At 42.5% G+C, this 14,170-nt stretch overlaps 1 protein-coding gene across 14 annotated transcripts in view; it reads right to left on the bottom strand.

Moving 5' to 3' along the window:
• Nucleotides 1-13,435, bottom strand: part of SLC4A7 (solute carrier family 4 member 7) — a 93,042-nt gene extending 79,607 nt beyond the window's left edge. For 13 of the 14 annotated variants that reach the window (XM_040060956.1, XM_040061017.1, XM_040060946.1 and 10 more), the window contains exon 1: nucleotides 13,250-13,429. In XM_040060956.1, the coding sequence (XP_039916890.1) occupies nucleotides 13,250-13,297 (48 nt within the window). In that variant the 5' untranslated portion in view covers nucleotides 13,298-13,429. Of the gene's footprint in view, nucleotides 1-13,249 lie in introns of all 14 variants that reach the window. The other variant, XM_040061071.2, reaches the window with a different exon arrangement.
• Between the last annotated feature and the right edge of the window lie 735 nt (nucleotides 13,436-14,170).

Here is a 14,170-nt window from a genome sequence, read left to right as displayed (position 1 = left end):
ATCCTGTGGGAATCCTTCGACATCACAGACTCGCTGCTCAGACAGAACAATCCAGCTCCTTCAAGGCCATCTGTCAATACAGAATCAATTAAGTTGGAAAAAGCCTCCAAGATTAGAGACCAACCTTTGACCAATCCTAAACAGATGAGGTTAATGATAGAAGTCAGGCAAACCTCACTCTAACAATGAAAAGCCCTGGAAACCAAACAATAAACCACAATAAAGGGGGAAAGGGAGAACTACAGCCTTGTCAAAACACCTAAAATTTGTCTCTCCTGCTTGCTGTTACACATTAATTTTCCATGGAATTCTCAAGAATTACCTTGACCACAGAACCTAGAGAAGGACACCACCAAGCTCTCTGCTCTGCCCCACTTCACCTCTCACAATAAGCCACTTTCTTGATCATTACCCTATGTTAATGATTCCTATGAAAACAAGAAGACATTGAAAACAGTTCACAGATTATTCTCCCACTTTCTGTCTGATACTTGACTTCAGGAATACTACTGGACTTAAAAATGTTTATTAAGGATCTGTTAGTGACGTGTTTGTACAGGAGTATTTTGATGTAGAGCTCTACAGGAGACAAGTTCTCCAAATAAAGGTCATATCCATTCCTTTCTATAACAATACATAATTTCTTCCATTTAAATTTAGTACACCTTAAAGACAAATACATATACACACAATCTGTTCACCACCAAAGAGCCATTGTTCAGCTTCCATTTAATTGTACAGCAGATTGTATACATTCATGGTACTTGGATTGTTTTAGCAACCCTCAAGACAGCAAGGAAATTTTTTCCTGTCTTCACCCAAGAGCCTGTTTTATACCATAGTACAACTGAAGCTGGAAGCAGGTTCTCTGTATCATAAAGTGGCCATAATACATAAAACTGTTTACAGTCTTAACTTACAGTTGATTCTCTGAGCTTAACTATAGCAGTAACACAAGCCACAAGACAGAAGTGAACATGCCATCTTGGAGGTATGTATTTCTTTACTTTTCACTAGATATTCAAGCATGTTGTACACTTATATTCTATTTCCAGAAACAAGCAGGCATACAAATACAGATTCCCTCTCCGGCACTTCCAAAAGTACTCAGCTCCGCAGCCACAGCCCCCTTAGGCTCTCAACAGCTTCCACAGCACCTGACACCTGTCCTGACACCAGTACTGCCACCACTGCAGCCGCTGAAACAAACTTAAACCTCTGTTTGAAAATACTGCCACCATTCTCTAGAAGCCATTTCTGAAAACAGATACACATTTTCCCGGGTCCTTCGTGTTTTCAGTGCCACCAAATTAGTCTTCTGGCTACAACCTCCCCCAGCACCTGAAAGCGGACGCTTGTGACTTTACTCAGAATATGCACCAGTGGCAATTTCAACTCAAAGAGTATTCTGCAGCAATCTCTTATGGCAACAAGACTACAACTTAAAAAAAAAAAAAGCTGTTTGAAAAGTCATTATCTAAACAATGGTCATCAAGCATTGCACATTTCTTCCAAGAACAGCCAAAGACAATATATGCCTTTTTTCAGGAAGCTGAAGTTCATTACTTGTTAATACATCAACCCCCAACATAGTTTTCAAAGTGAGACCTACTCTCCCACCTCTTCCCCAAAGAAACCCAGCTAGAGAGTTGTGGGGACTAGAAAGTAGGCCTGGTTTGAAGACTACTGTTTTCACATGCAAATGCTCATCTTTACATTGCCTCCAGGATCCAGAAGATTATAATCATCAGGCACAAAGCCTAGGCTACCATCAATGCAAATACGGTAAATATCCAGTCATACAACAAATCACTGAATGGGACAGAGAGACATTCATTATCTTATTTAACAAAGCAGCATATTTCAAGCTATTTCTGTATAAGGACTAGCTAAAATCACATATACCAAACAGCTCACAGTAAGTTGGTCCTGTCACCAATGAAAAAAGCACGCTGACCTTTCTTGTTTGCCTGGCTTTTCAAAACCTCCTGTCAATGCAAAGCACCGAATACAAGTGGTAGGTATATTCTTTGACCTTGAGTATATCATATTTCCTCAGATCCCTATTTATATGTTGCCCTTCATTTATATCTTTATAGCAAAGGCAACTTTAATTCAAGAATTAAAGCCTCAGACTAACATTATTTGGCTTCACTCAACAGAATACGGCCATCTTCTTCCTGAACTATAAGCCAACAGCCTACCTACCAACCCATCTGCACTATGCAAAAGCTATAAAGAATTGGAATTTATTTGTATCCATAAACAGACTAACTTAAGTACACTTAATCACATCAAACAAAACGGTGTTTGACAAATAAGGTTTCCTATCATGTCAAAATAATTTGGTGGACAGCTGTTCCATTAAAAAAAAAAAAATACCATACTATCCCTATTTAACTTTTTTCTCTTTCCTGGTGATCAGATTTTTAACCTTTTTTTTGTGTGTCCTGCTCTAAAAGCTCAAATCTATAATTTTACTCAGCTTAAAAATAATTCTTCATTCCACTGGCTTTCAGGAAAAATACTCTCAACTTCTTAATAAACTGATCTTCTTCAGCTGAAGCTCTACCTAAAGCATCTGTGTATAAAAACAAGGCCCAAAAATATTTATTCTTACAACACAAAGAACCATGTACCGTTTACATATTTCAGTAAAAGCAGTCCAAGTTGATCTAGCAAAATACACTACACAATATGCTGAAAAAAGCCCCCTGGTTTTGTTTCTAAAAACACGTAAAGCAATTGCAAGCATTTCATATAGCAACAACAGTTACGGCAGGTAATGGATCGCAACACTGATGCCAACAAACAAAAGAAAAGGTGATTCTTTTTCTGACATGCATCAGCAGTTTGAAAAACACAAGGATTTCCAAAAAAATCAGTTAGAATAGCTTTAATCAAATTGCAATATAAAATTTAAGCTGGTCTTGTAAATTTAATTTATAAGATGAATCATTATCAGCAATTCAATCAAATATTAATTATAAGTGTATCTGCAAGCACAGCAAAGTTAATTTAAAAAAAAAAAAGCTGAAAAAGGAAAGGATCCCTGCTACTCTTGGGTTTTATCACTTCCTTAAATGAGTCATAACAATCATCAGATGCTATCTGATCTGTTTGTTTTATATAAACAATTTTAAAATTCATGACTGGTAGGGTGTAGTCATCTGACAAACAAAATGAAGAATCTACCACTAACAGGAACACCAACTGTGGCTATTCAGTAAGACATTTCTCATTTCCTTTTTTGTACACAAAGTCTGTCTGGAAATATGTTCGACATGTTAAAGAAATGCATGTGCTTACTTAATAGTATATTCTCATAATAGGGCTATACAAGCCGAAGGAAAAAAATTCCACAAATCAGTAGCCTAAAACAAGCAATAAGTTTAAATACAATCTTTCCAATAGCTTTTTTTTCTTTAATAGAAACAAAGAAGCAATAAATCTGGCAGTAGTCTAAATAATCCTACCTCATTGCTTAGAATGCCAAATAAAGAATTTGCAATCAGTCCTTTGACTTCACGATTAGTCAGAGAACCCACAGCATAGGTTCTTTTAAACATTCTTTCTGGTGAGCAACTAGAAAAGAAGATCCCCTAGTTTTGTACTTGCCCTTGTAACCACCAGTAGCATTATTCAGTTAAAATCCCTCTATAAAAGAGGCAGAGATGAAGAAAGTCCTAGAACACAGCCTGAAGCCACAGTGCTTCCACCTCTAAAACTAAGTTTACAGATATTACAAACAAAGAGAAAAAAAAAATCGATTTTCCAAAAACTGAAGCATCTCCAGTATGGTAGAACTGTCTCTGCTCTGCATATCGAGGTATTTATTAAATGCTCTTAAGTATTTCCAGGTAAGGGAAAGAGACAGATATTACTACAGGAACACAATCTGGCAAACTATGAACATGAAAATCTGTTGTGTTTGGTCCCTCCAAGCTGCGAAGCCGAGAAGTAATGCAACATCAGCCAACGCAACAGCACCAGCCAACTAAAAACGTTACTGATTATTGTTACTGAGTATTTGCCTTGAAGAAATAGCAGTCATTACAAGTTTACAGTACTGAAGTTGTTAAAGTAATACTGACATGACATGGCCATCAAAAATCAGCTGCAGGTAGACCAAAGCATTCACATGAACATATGGTGTTTTAAATCTATATTGTGAACAGAACTGGATGGTAGTGTAATAGGTTCACAGCATGAACCTGGGCGCAGCACATCAACCTATCAGGGCTCAGCCAACAGATGTCACAGCTGCTCACAGCCAAAGCTACAAAGGGCTCTGAAATACCTTTCAAGTTTATGCAACGTTACAGGGTGAAGTCTCCAACACCAGTCAAAGGAACAAGTACACCAGAGATCCCAGTTCCAAGAACTGCACGGGGAGGATGTCACCATCCAGATGCTGGCCTGAAGGAAGCCCTGCTGCCCCTCCCTGGCTCACTGCTGTCAATCGCAGTGGCCTCCCTCACCCTATGGGAGGTGCGCTATTTTCCAGGCGCTGAGCAGGCCAGGTGAAAGAGCAGCAGGAGGAGATAAACACATGGCACAACAAGGAAGATAAGATAAGCACGAGGTCCTGGGAGGTCTGCTGTTTGCCAAACCACACTTTGGAATAACTGAGGCTCATCCAATCTTCAAATTACTTTCCTGCTTAACCATATGGACACCAGTGACACTTCCAAAATACAACTACTGACCAAATGAACAACGACTACTGAGCACTGAGGACAAGGAAGCCCATGTGGTGTTCCTCAGTCTCTCCAGCGGGAAGCAAAAGGCTTAGGGCAGATTAGATGCATCCAGAGGGTCACTATATGGCTGTTAGCAGAGCTTTTATGCTATGACCACAGAAACCTCTTCCCGGAAGAAGGACTCATCTGACAAAGTGTGGCGACTGTGTCACCAGGCACTGGTGACAAATAAGTCTGTGAGTATGGCTTTAAACCAGGCATGGTAGAGAAAGACTGTCACACTGAGAAGTGGAGACGTAGGAACACAAGCCAGGAGGCTCACACACCTCCCTTGTGGGAGTGGTCTGTCTGTGAGCCCATCTCAAGTGCTTCTACACAGCAAGCGAAATAACAGGACTTGGTCCATGTACCATTGCTGAGCTATAACCTCATGGGAATTAGAGTGAGGGTGGGACAGCTCATATGGCTGAGGTGCTACAGTGGAAGGTCAGAGACTCTTTAGGAAAAACATCCTGGAAAGGTAAGGAACATGGGTTTCAATCTATGCAATGGGATGGCTGGACCACACCCTGCTTTCCTTGGAATGAGTGACAAGGCACTGAAGATCCTACATGTAAGGATAAGAGAACAGTCTCAACAAGGGCAGCTTTGTACTAGGTGCCTGCTACAGACCTCCTGATTAAGAAGGGGCTGTAGAAAAAGCCTTCATTTGAAAGCTGAAGAAAGCTTCATGGTTGCAGACACTTCAGGGCCTAAAACGACTAGTAACTGCTGGTAGGGTATAGCCAAACACAAGCAATCCATAATTTTCTTGAATTTGTTGAAAATTACTTCTTGGTGCAAGTCATCGATGACTGAACTAGTGATTATGCTCTGCTGGACCTGTTGCTCACAAACAAGGAAGAAGCAGATGGGAGATGAAATAATGGAGTTTAAAGTCCTGAGGGAGGGAGAAAGACAAATACTACAGCATACACTGCACAACCCAGTACAAATGGCACTTCAAGAGAACAGATTTCACCTTGTCCAGGGATCAGCTTGGTAGAATCTCCCAGAAGACCACAACTGAGGGTAAGGCAAAGCCTGGGAGTACTGGCCGGCTTTAAGGATAACATCCTCAAAGCACAACATGCAGGAATTCAAGCAGGCCTGACAATGGACCAGTGTAAAAGAAAAGGGAACCTGTGGCTGGGCTCAAATGCAAAACAAAATACATGAAAGGTGGAAGCAGGAGTGGGAGGAATATAGAGGCATTATCTAACTGTGCAGGGGTGGAGTTAGATAAGCCGGAGTTCTGTGGTGGTTAAAAGTAAAAATGGATGCAAAGGGCACTATGAAGGGGAGAAAACACACTTTAATTATTTCATTCAAAAGTGAAGTCACAGAGCAGAAATAGAAATTAAATCTTCATACAACAAGGTGTTATTCACACCAGCATCTGCTAGCCATCCTTTACTTTAAAACATAAAAGAAAATTAAGAATTAGGGCTTCTAAATGCAAACTGGAAATCTGATCAGTTAGCAATAAATGTGATTTACTAGCTGTATTAGCTTACTCATAACTCTATCTAAAACAAAGAAATCACATGTGCTTCCACTTAGCATAATTTTTGAGATCCATAACACAGCAGCCTGAATCTCCTGACACAACAACACAATTTTTGCACTGAGAAGTAGTCACAGTTGAGAAATGGACACCAAACAATATTCTATTACAACAGCTCAGTGAACAGATTTGCTTTAACCTCTTTCTGTTCTTTAGTAACAAAAACATACTTGCAAAGCAGGCTGATTATAGCTTCTCTAGTCTTCTGATTATAATATGCTAGTGACACAATCAGTGCGTTCACAATGTTCAGAGGCAGCACTTTTTGTGGAAGCAAATTCTTAACTTTTTCTAGCAAGGAATTACTGGTATCATTACCCCTGCCACAAAATAGGTATTCACAATAACTTAGCTGCCTTCTTCTTCATCCCAAAATAGATCCCAGTAAAGACACAGCCAGCATATATTTAGTAGACATTACTCATGGAAAATGAAAAGAAATCAGCCAAGTACAAAAATGAGTAAGGGGAAAAAAAATCTTCACTTTATATTTTAGGGAAGCATAGTTTTTAAGACAGTATTTCCACATACATACTCTAAATACAGGCTCCCATAGTAAAAACGTAGTAACTGAAAAAAACAGCCAGGTTTTCATACAAGTCCTCAGTTCACCCCACCTGCAAGCAGATCTCAGCACTAAAGCTGCACTGTAAAAGCAACAGTAGCAGAGGGCAGGGTAGGTCAAACAGCATAATTCCGACACACAGGGGATGCTTCTCTGTAATTCCCACTTCCTCTCCACAGTTTCCACCCACATGCCTCATTCACAGGAAGCTCCAGTTTGTTTGGAGACAGACTCCAGACATTCTGTTAAACTGGGGCAACAGTTTTGACAACAGGTGCCCAATCCGGAAGCATCTACTTAAGTTTAAAAAAAACCTTCAAGTTTGTTTTCAAATTTTAAGATATTCTGGTATTTCAGGATACTATCTTAGCGCTACTGCAAAGAAAGCAAGTCTATATGCCTTACAGCACAACTACATCTTATAAAAAATATCAGTACTCATTCTGTATAAATTGTAGAAAATTTAAACTTCCAATTAGCTTGAATAAGAAAAAGTCCAACCAACCAACAAAAACCCTGAGCCAGAGGAAATTTCAGAATCTCTCACAGTGGGATTCTGAGAAAGAAGATGACTCACCTATACCTCACAAATCATATATTGAGATTTGAATAAGATTCTACTCTTCAAGTTGGAATTGTGTTAATCTAAAATCATCTTCAAAGCACAAGACAGAAGAGTGGGGTAAAGGGAAGGTCTAGGTGGTACATTACTAAGGATGTAATGCAGGGGCAGAGTCAAACCCAAAAAAACTTTTAGAAAAGAGGATGCTGAAGGAATATATAAGATAACACAATGAGTACAGCACTGGGAATGCTTCTGCTAAAATGGGACTTGCTAGAATTAATAAGCCAGGGGTATTTCAAGGTTATGAAGCACTCCAGCATTGCTGAAATTAGACAACTGATACCAGTATATCCAAACACGACAACCATTTCATTGCATAGTTTTAAGTCATTTTAGTTTAAGGGACTGGAGGAAGAAAAACAAAATCTCAAAAAGCTAAAAACACTTTGAGCTAACAGCCTTTCCTGAGCAGAAGTCACAAGAGCATCCAGACTGTCAGATAACACCACTATGGATCAATATTCCAAAAAGTTACTTCAGGCAACACGAGGTGTACAAAGACTACACAGCTCTACTCACATGACACTGAACAATTTACAGAGACAACTATAATTACCACACACACACACAAAAAAAAAAATCACTTTTTTCTCCACATTTATGAAAATGGAATAGCTTTCCTGCTCTACAGTCTTGGCACTGTTATTGAAAGAATAAAACATTTAGTCTTCTCTGTAGGTAAAGAAATTATTTAAAAAACTGTAAGCCATCCTCTAAAGAAAAAATGACTGAAAACACTTTAAGAAACAAAGTTTTCCAAACTTAATAGACACACCAATACATAACTGAAATGGCTCCATCTAGTGGTTAAAATGTACATTTTACAAGTTATGACTCTCCAGTGCAGAGAATTTAATTCCCTGAAACAAGGAACTCTGAGGGTGCCCCATACAAACACAAGACTCTTAGACATATAATCCCTTCTAATAACTGTTGAGATACGCCAGCAAGGTAGGTTTGAGATTTGGGACATTTCAAACATATGTTGCTCTTCTTTAAAAATAATATTTTCACCCACTGGTAATTTTGAAAATATAAATTTAGAAATGCAAATATTTAAGAATATTGTAATATAAACTGTAAAAGAATCAAAATTCTCATTTTACCATTTAACCACAGTTAAGTAGTACTTGGTGCTCATCTTTGTGACCTTATTTACAAAACATTCCGTTGAACTTCACTATCCATATCACTATTTCAAAATATTAGATGGACATCTATCTTCATTTTACAAAAAAATCTGATCTGTCCCTATACTTTATCATTCCAGAATGTGCTATACCAAAAACATGACAATATTCATTGCAGACCTTCTCTAGCTAAGTTTGAGTATACTCAAACTCTGGGGTTTTTTCCAATCTAACACTAGTTATAGAGCAGTTCTCTTCTGTGCAACAGATACCCTTGCATAAGGGGCATCAATATTCAATACCAATATTCAAAGGCCCACAATGAATTTGGTGACACGTCAAAAGTCACCTACAGAAGCAGATAAATTGCATGGATATAAACCAACAATTACTCAACTTGATACACCCCCAGCCTATTCTGGATAGAAAACAGAACTACTACAATGAAACATAATGAAAGTTCTCAAATAACACAACAAGTTTTTGACAGCCATGGTAACTTTTCAAGAACTCAGAAAGACTGCCAGACATACACTTAAAAGCTTACAGAGGCCCACAACACAGTGCAAGCTGTACGAGGTACGGTCTGTACCCAAACAGCACAACCAGAAAAGCAGCTTGTCTCTCCAAAGTCATAGCTTCAAGTCTGGAAGGCTGGCAAGCCGGTACAATTCTCTCTGATCAGGGCTACTTAGCTAGGACACTGCCACACAGCTATAACTGTATTGCTTTAACTTGTGCAGAGCATTTGTTCAGCCAGATGCCACAAACTTGTGGGGGAGGAGAGTTTCCTGCACAGTCCTCAATTATGCAGTACCAACATACCCTCAGTTACCCTTGTCCAGCCATAAGGAGAAAACACCAGTTTGAGCTTACTATGTCAGTAGGAAAAAAAAATTGTATGCACCAGCATATTCTTCAGGGACCTGTCGTTTGACTTAACATCACAGAAGCCCCATGTTAAATAAGATGACAGCAGAGGACAATGACTGTAACCCACCTGATAATGTGCATGCACAGCTGTTAAAAAAATTTTTTAAAAACTGTAGCCAACCATGTAGCCACTTCAGAGAAAGCACTATGACACTAATGTCCTCTTCAGTGAGATAAGGCAGACCACAGTACTTCAATGGTTTGATTAGGAAAGCCAGAAGGAGATCCCTGGAAACATGCCCTTCTCTAACAGAGCCACTTTCAGTTCTATCATCATCTACAGTAGAATTAATGACAAAACCAGATGTGTTTCATTGGAAGAAGACACAAACAAACCCATCACTTAACTACACTGTATGGCCTACAACCTTGTGAATATTTTGATATGCATGAAGTAGTATCAAATACCAACAGAAAAAAAGTTTCCATCTACTTCAAGATAACAAAGTATTTAGAAAATATTACCTGCAAAACATCTAAAGGCAGAACTGCACTACACGTTCCTTTAAATGCTACTTAAAGTTGTTGCAAAGAAGCCCACCAAACTGTGCGGTAATGAACACCATAATGACAAAAACTAGAAGCTAGAACTAAGATCACTCATATGCAGTATCAAGCATTTTTAATACTGTAACTGCCAAACTCACCACTCTACAGAAAACAAACTACCACGTCCCACCCCTATTTAAAAAAACCCAACAAGAATTACCATAAGTAGTTGTTGAGGGAAGAGGAAAAACAAGACAAGCATACAACTCCTCCTTACACTCACATCCTCCAGCTGTTTTGAAATCAGATTTCCTGGGGCTGTTGCTCATCCATTTACTAACCTCAATGTATCTGTCTTCCAACCTTTGTCCAACCTCCCCTCCAGTTCACATTGTATACATTGTATAGCAAATACACGCATGAACCCCTATACTGAGTATCTTTTGCTCTGAACTTAGCACCTAAGTCTGATTTGACACTGCGCCTCCTCTTCCATGTCCACCTACTTTCTCCACAGGAGTTTTAGAGCTTTACCACAGCAGCGCTCCATGACCTCTAGTAGGCTGACAAGTCCTAGGCTGTTGATTCCTTTATCATCTTTGAACTAATTTGTATCTTCTTCTTATTCAGCGAATATTTTCCAATAATAATGCATCTTTTCTAAGATGAGGGGCAGAACACCTAAGAGTATGTAAGGTATGAAGGAACAATGGATCTATGCAGTTATGTATCTTTTTCCTGTTGTATTTTCTAGTCATTCCAGATGCTCTGATCATCAGCTCCTCTCTGGTTGTAATAACTATCAGGCATTTGTTTCACCTCTCCCTTCCAACTTTCAAGTACATATTGTCACTAATCAGGTTCCTCAAAACACCGAAGTTCTAAATGCTTATTCATTCTCTTCTGTAAGATTGGACCTAAAGTATAAAACAATCAAGGTTAAAGGATTTTTTTTGTATTTTTGATTAACTAAATGGGAGGGGGCAGCATGCGACTGACAGAAGTGCTTCTCCGTAAGAGAACCACCAGATCTTAACTCATTACATACCTAATACTGTATGAACACAGAAACAACAATGGTGGAAGGGAGAAAAGGAATTTTTAAGGACTCCTCCGTTTGAGTACACTTCCGTACTTTTAAGCCACAGCAATGAAGCTCTCAGACCTGCTCCACGCTTTTTTACCAAGTCCTTTCATCTTGAGATGTTTATTTCTGAAAAAGCTATGCACATGTAAGCAGCTCCAGCAAGCTTTGCCAGCAGGAAGGTAGCCTGTACTGTCAAGAAACATAGGATTATAAAAATTAAGTCAAGCTCTCCTGTCAAAAACACTCATCTTTTGGATTAAGTAGATGTCTTGCATAAAAAATTACCACTTCTTGCACACAAAACACACAACAAATCCAATACTGTTATACTATGCAATTGCCCAAAGATCAGCACGTCCTGTCTTTCTGGAAGCCATTTACTTCATATGTTTTTCCCAGAAATTCTTTTTTTTCCAGTTCTTACTAACTCTTCTGCCCTCTCCCCTTTCTAACCTTTCAACTCCACTGGAATTACCTCCCAAATACACTTTGGCACCAAGGTCAGGTACTGCTGTTGCAAGGAAGCCAATCTGGACCACTCCACTGAGCACCTCTGTTCAAAACACCTGCATCAAAAATGACCATGCAATAACACAGCGGGAGTTTGTCCCAAAAAAGTTACTTTCTGTTACAAGAGAACCTAAATGACTGCTGCCCAACCCAACAAATGTGCACTGACTTTCATGACATCTGCTGTACTCTTTTCATTTGGATCCACCTGAGGGTAACCATTACCACCTTCCACTGCAACCCCACACTTGAAGCTCAAAGTTTTTAAACTCCCTCCACGCAGCTTAGCATCTCTTTACTATCTGTCCTGCCAGCTCATACAGAGGGGCAAGGTAGTTTTAATATGAATTACATCTATTAAGCAGTCTGCTCTTACACAGAATCTACCTTGAACAAGTTAAGATGAATTGAAAGCAAATGAGCAGTGACAAGATGGAGAAATGGTCTAGAACACATCTGCAAAACCTTTTGACATGAGCACAAGCATTAACTTCTGAACTCAACACAGACTGTAACATTTGCAAAATTCATGGCCCTTTGAACCACTAAGTTATCAACGCTCCTGCTATAACAAAGGAAAAACATACTGAACACACTGATGTCACAGGAAGCGAGCACTTCATTAGACTGCCAATTTTATCAAATGTGACTCAAGTCTCTCCTTGAAGAGTAACGGAAAGATGATGAAAACTCATGTGTTTTCAGTGTTATTTGTCCGTCTGTCACAGCAGTCTTTGTGTTACAAACTACACATCCCTCCTGTTCGTGCACTGAAGACAAATCCCGGTGCGACACCTTTTTGGAAAAGGCCCTGAAGGAGAACATCAGAGTAAGAGCTCAGAGGCTCATTAACAAAATCCAGACCTTGAGTCATCTGAAGGGAGGGGAAATTACAAGCGTGGAACCACATGTATTTTTCAGCAGCACAGGAAGGCAACACATGCCCGCTTCACTGAGCCACCCGGCCCGAGAAGGAAATGAACCCAAGCTCCGTAGTTTTACCCATCTCCCCCTCACCAACGCTTCCACTCCCCAGGACTAGAAACCCGCCGGGGAAGCGTGCCCACCACCCGAGCCGACCCCGCCGCCGCGCAACACGAGGACAAGGGGAAGCTCGCCGCTTGCCATGTGTGCGCACTTCTCCCTCGCCCAGGAACTCGTCAGCCAGCGGGGCAGGGAGAAAGGCGAGGCCAGGGGCGGCCGCGCCGCCCACCGCCGCCGGCACAAGCCCCGCGGGGCTCTCACAAAGGAACGGGGGGGTGGACGGGGCAGCCGCGGCCGCCGAGCACACGGAGCCCGCGGCCGAACAAAAGGCTCCGGCCCCGCCGCCGCCCCCCGGGGATGGCGGGGGAGGGGGGGGCACGGCCGCGCGCACGCGGCCGGCACGCGGGCACACCGGGCGAGAGCGGCCGGGACCCCCGGCCCGAGGGTCCCGCCGCCGAGGGCCGGGGAGCCACGGCAGGGGCCCCGCCGTGTCCCCCGTGCCCCGGCAGGAGGGCAGCGGGACGGCTCCCGGGCAGGACGCGGGGCAGCGCTGCCCCGCGGCGGCCCCTTTGTGCGCCCCCCCCCCCCCCCCCCCGCGGCACCGCACCCCCCGTTACCGTGGTGAGCAACGGTCTCATCTGCTCGCCCGCCCGCTCCTCTTCCATCGCGGCCTCGCCGAGATCGCCAGGAAGACGAAGCGAGAGAAAAGAGCGCGGAGCGGCGGACGAACGGCGAGCTGGAACCGGACGCGGGGGCTACGCTGCCTGGAGGAGGCGGGCGGCGCCGGTGCCCTCGGGTCGGGGCGGCCGCGACTGCTCCGCCGCGCCGGGGGCCGAGCCCGGACCGCCTCGGCGGCGCGCCCGCTGCCCCCGCCTCGCGCCGCCGGCCGGGCCAATGGCAGGCAGCGCAGCGCGGCCGCGGCCCCGCCCCGCCCGCCGCCGCCGGGGCTGAGGCGGCGCGGGGGCGGCGCGCTCGGTCCCACGCGGAGCCGCGTGGCGGGCCCGGCTCCGCGCGCCGCCGCTGCCCGCGCCGGGAGCACCGCCGGGCACAAGGGATCAGCTCCCGGCGGGACCGGGGGCCCGGGACGGCGGCGAGTTCCCAGCGCTGCCGGTGACTACGGCTGCTTGATGCTCGCCTTTTTTCTTTTTTTTTTTTTTTTTTTTGACACCCTTCGCACTCGCCGGTAACTTCTGCCAGGCTTTCACCACGCAAGCTGAAATTTTCCATGCAGGTGTCTGCCTCGGGCTGATTTTTTTTTTTTTTTCCCCCCTTTTGGAAAAAAGTAACGAAAATAATTCAGTCACTTCCAAAAATAATGTTATTTGCTGTTGCATAAATAGTCCAACAATCCTTTATTCAAAAGGCTGGGGGGGTGGGAGGGAGCAGTGTCAATGCTGTACTTCTGGCTGCCCCTGTAAAGCTTTGCTCCAGTGAAAGTTTTTAGAAACAGCTGTTAACACTTGTCTAGTAGAAAACTTTGCCTTGCCTGCCTCCGTAAAAAATTAGAACCTCCTTAGGCTCATTCAGTTATGAAACAC

The sequence above is a fragment of the Hirundo rustica genome, chromosome 1 (genome assembly GCF_015227805.2).
Source record: "Hirundo rustica isolate bHirRus1 chromosome 1, bHirRus1.pri.v3, whole genome shotgun sequence".
Classification (NCBI taxonomy): domain Eukaryota; kingdom Metazoa; phylum Chordata; class Aves; order Passeriformes; family Hirundinidae; genus Hirundo; species Hirundo rustica.
The sequence above is the reverse complement of the archived record's forward strand: the minus strand, read 5'-3'. Positions and strand labels throughout refer to the sequence as shown.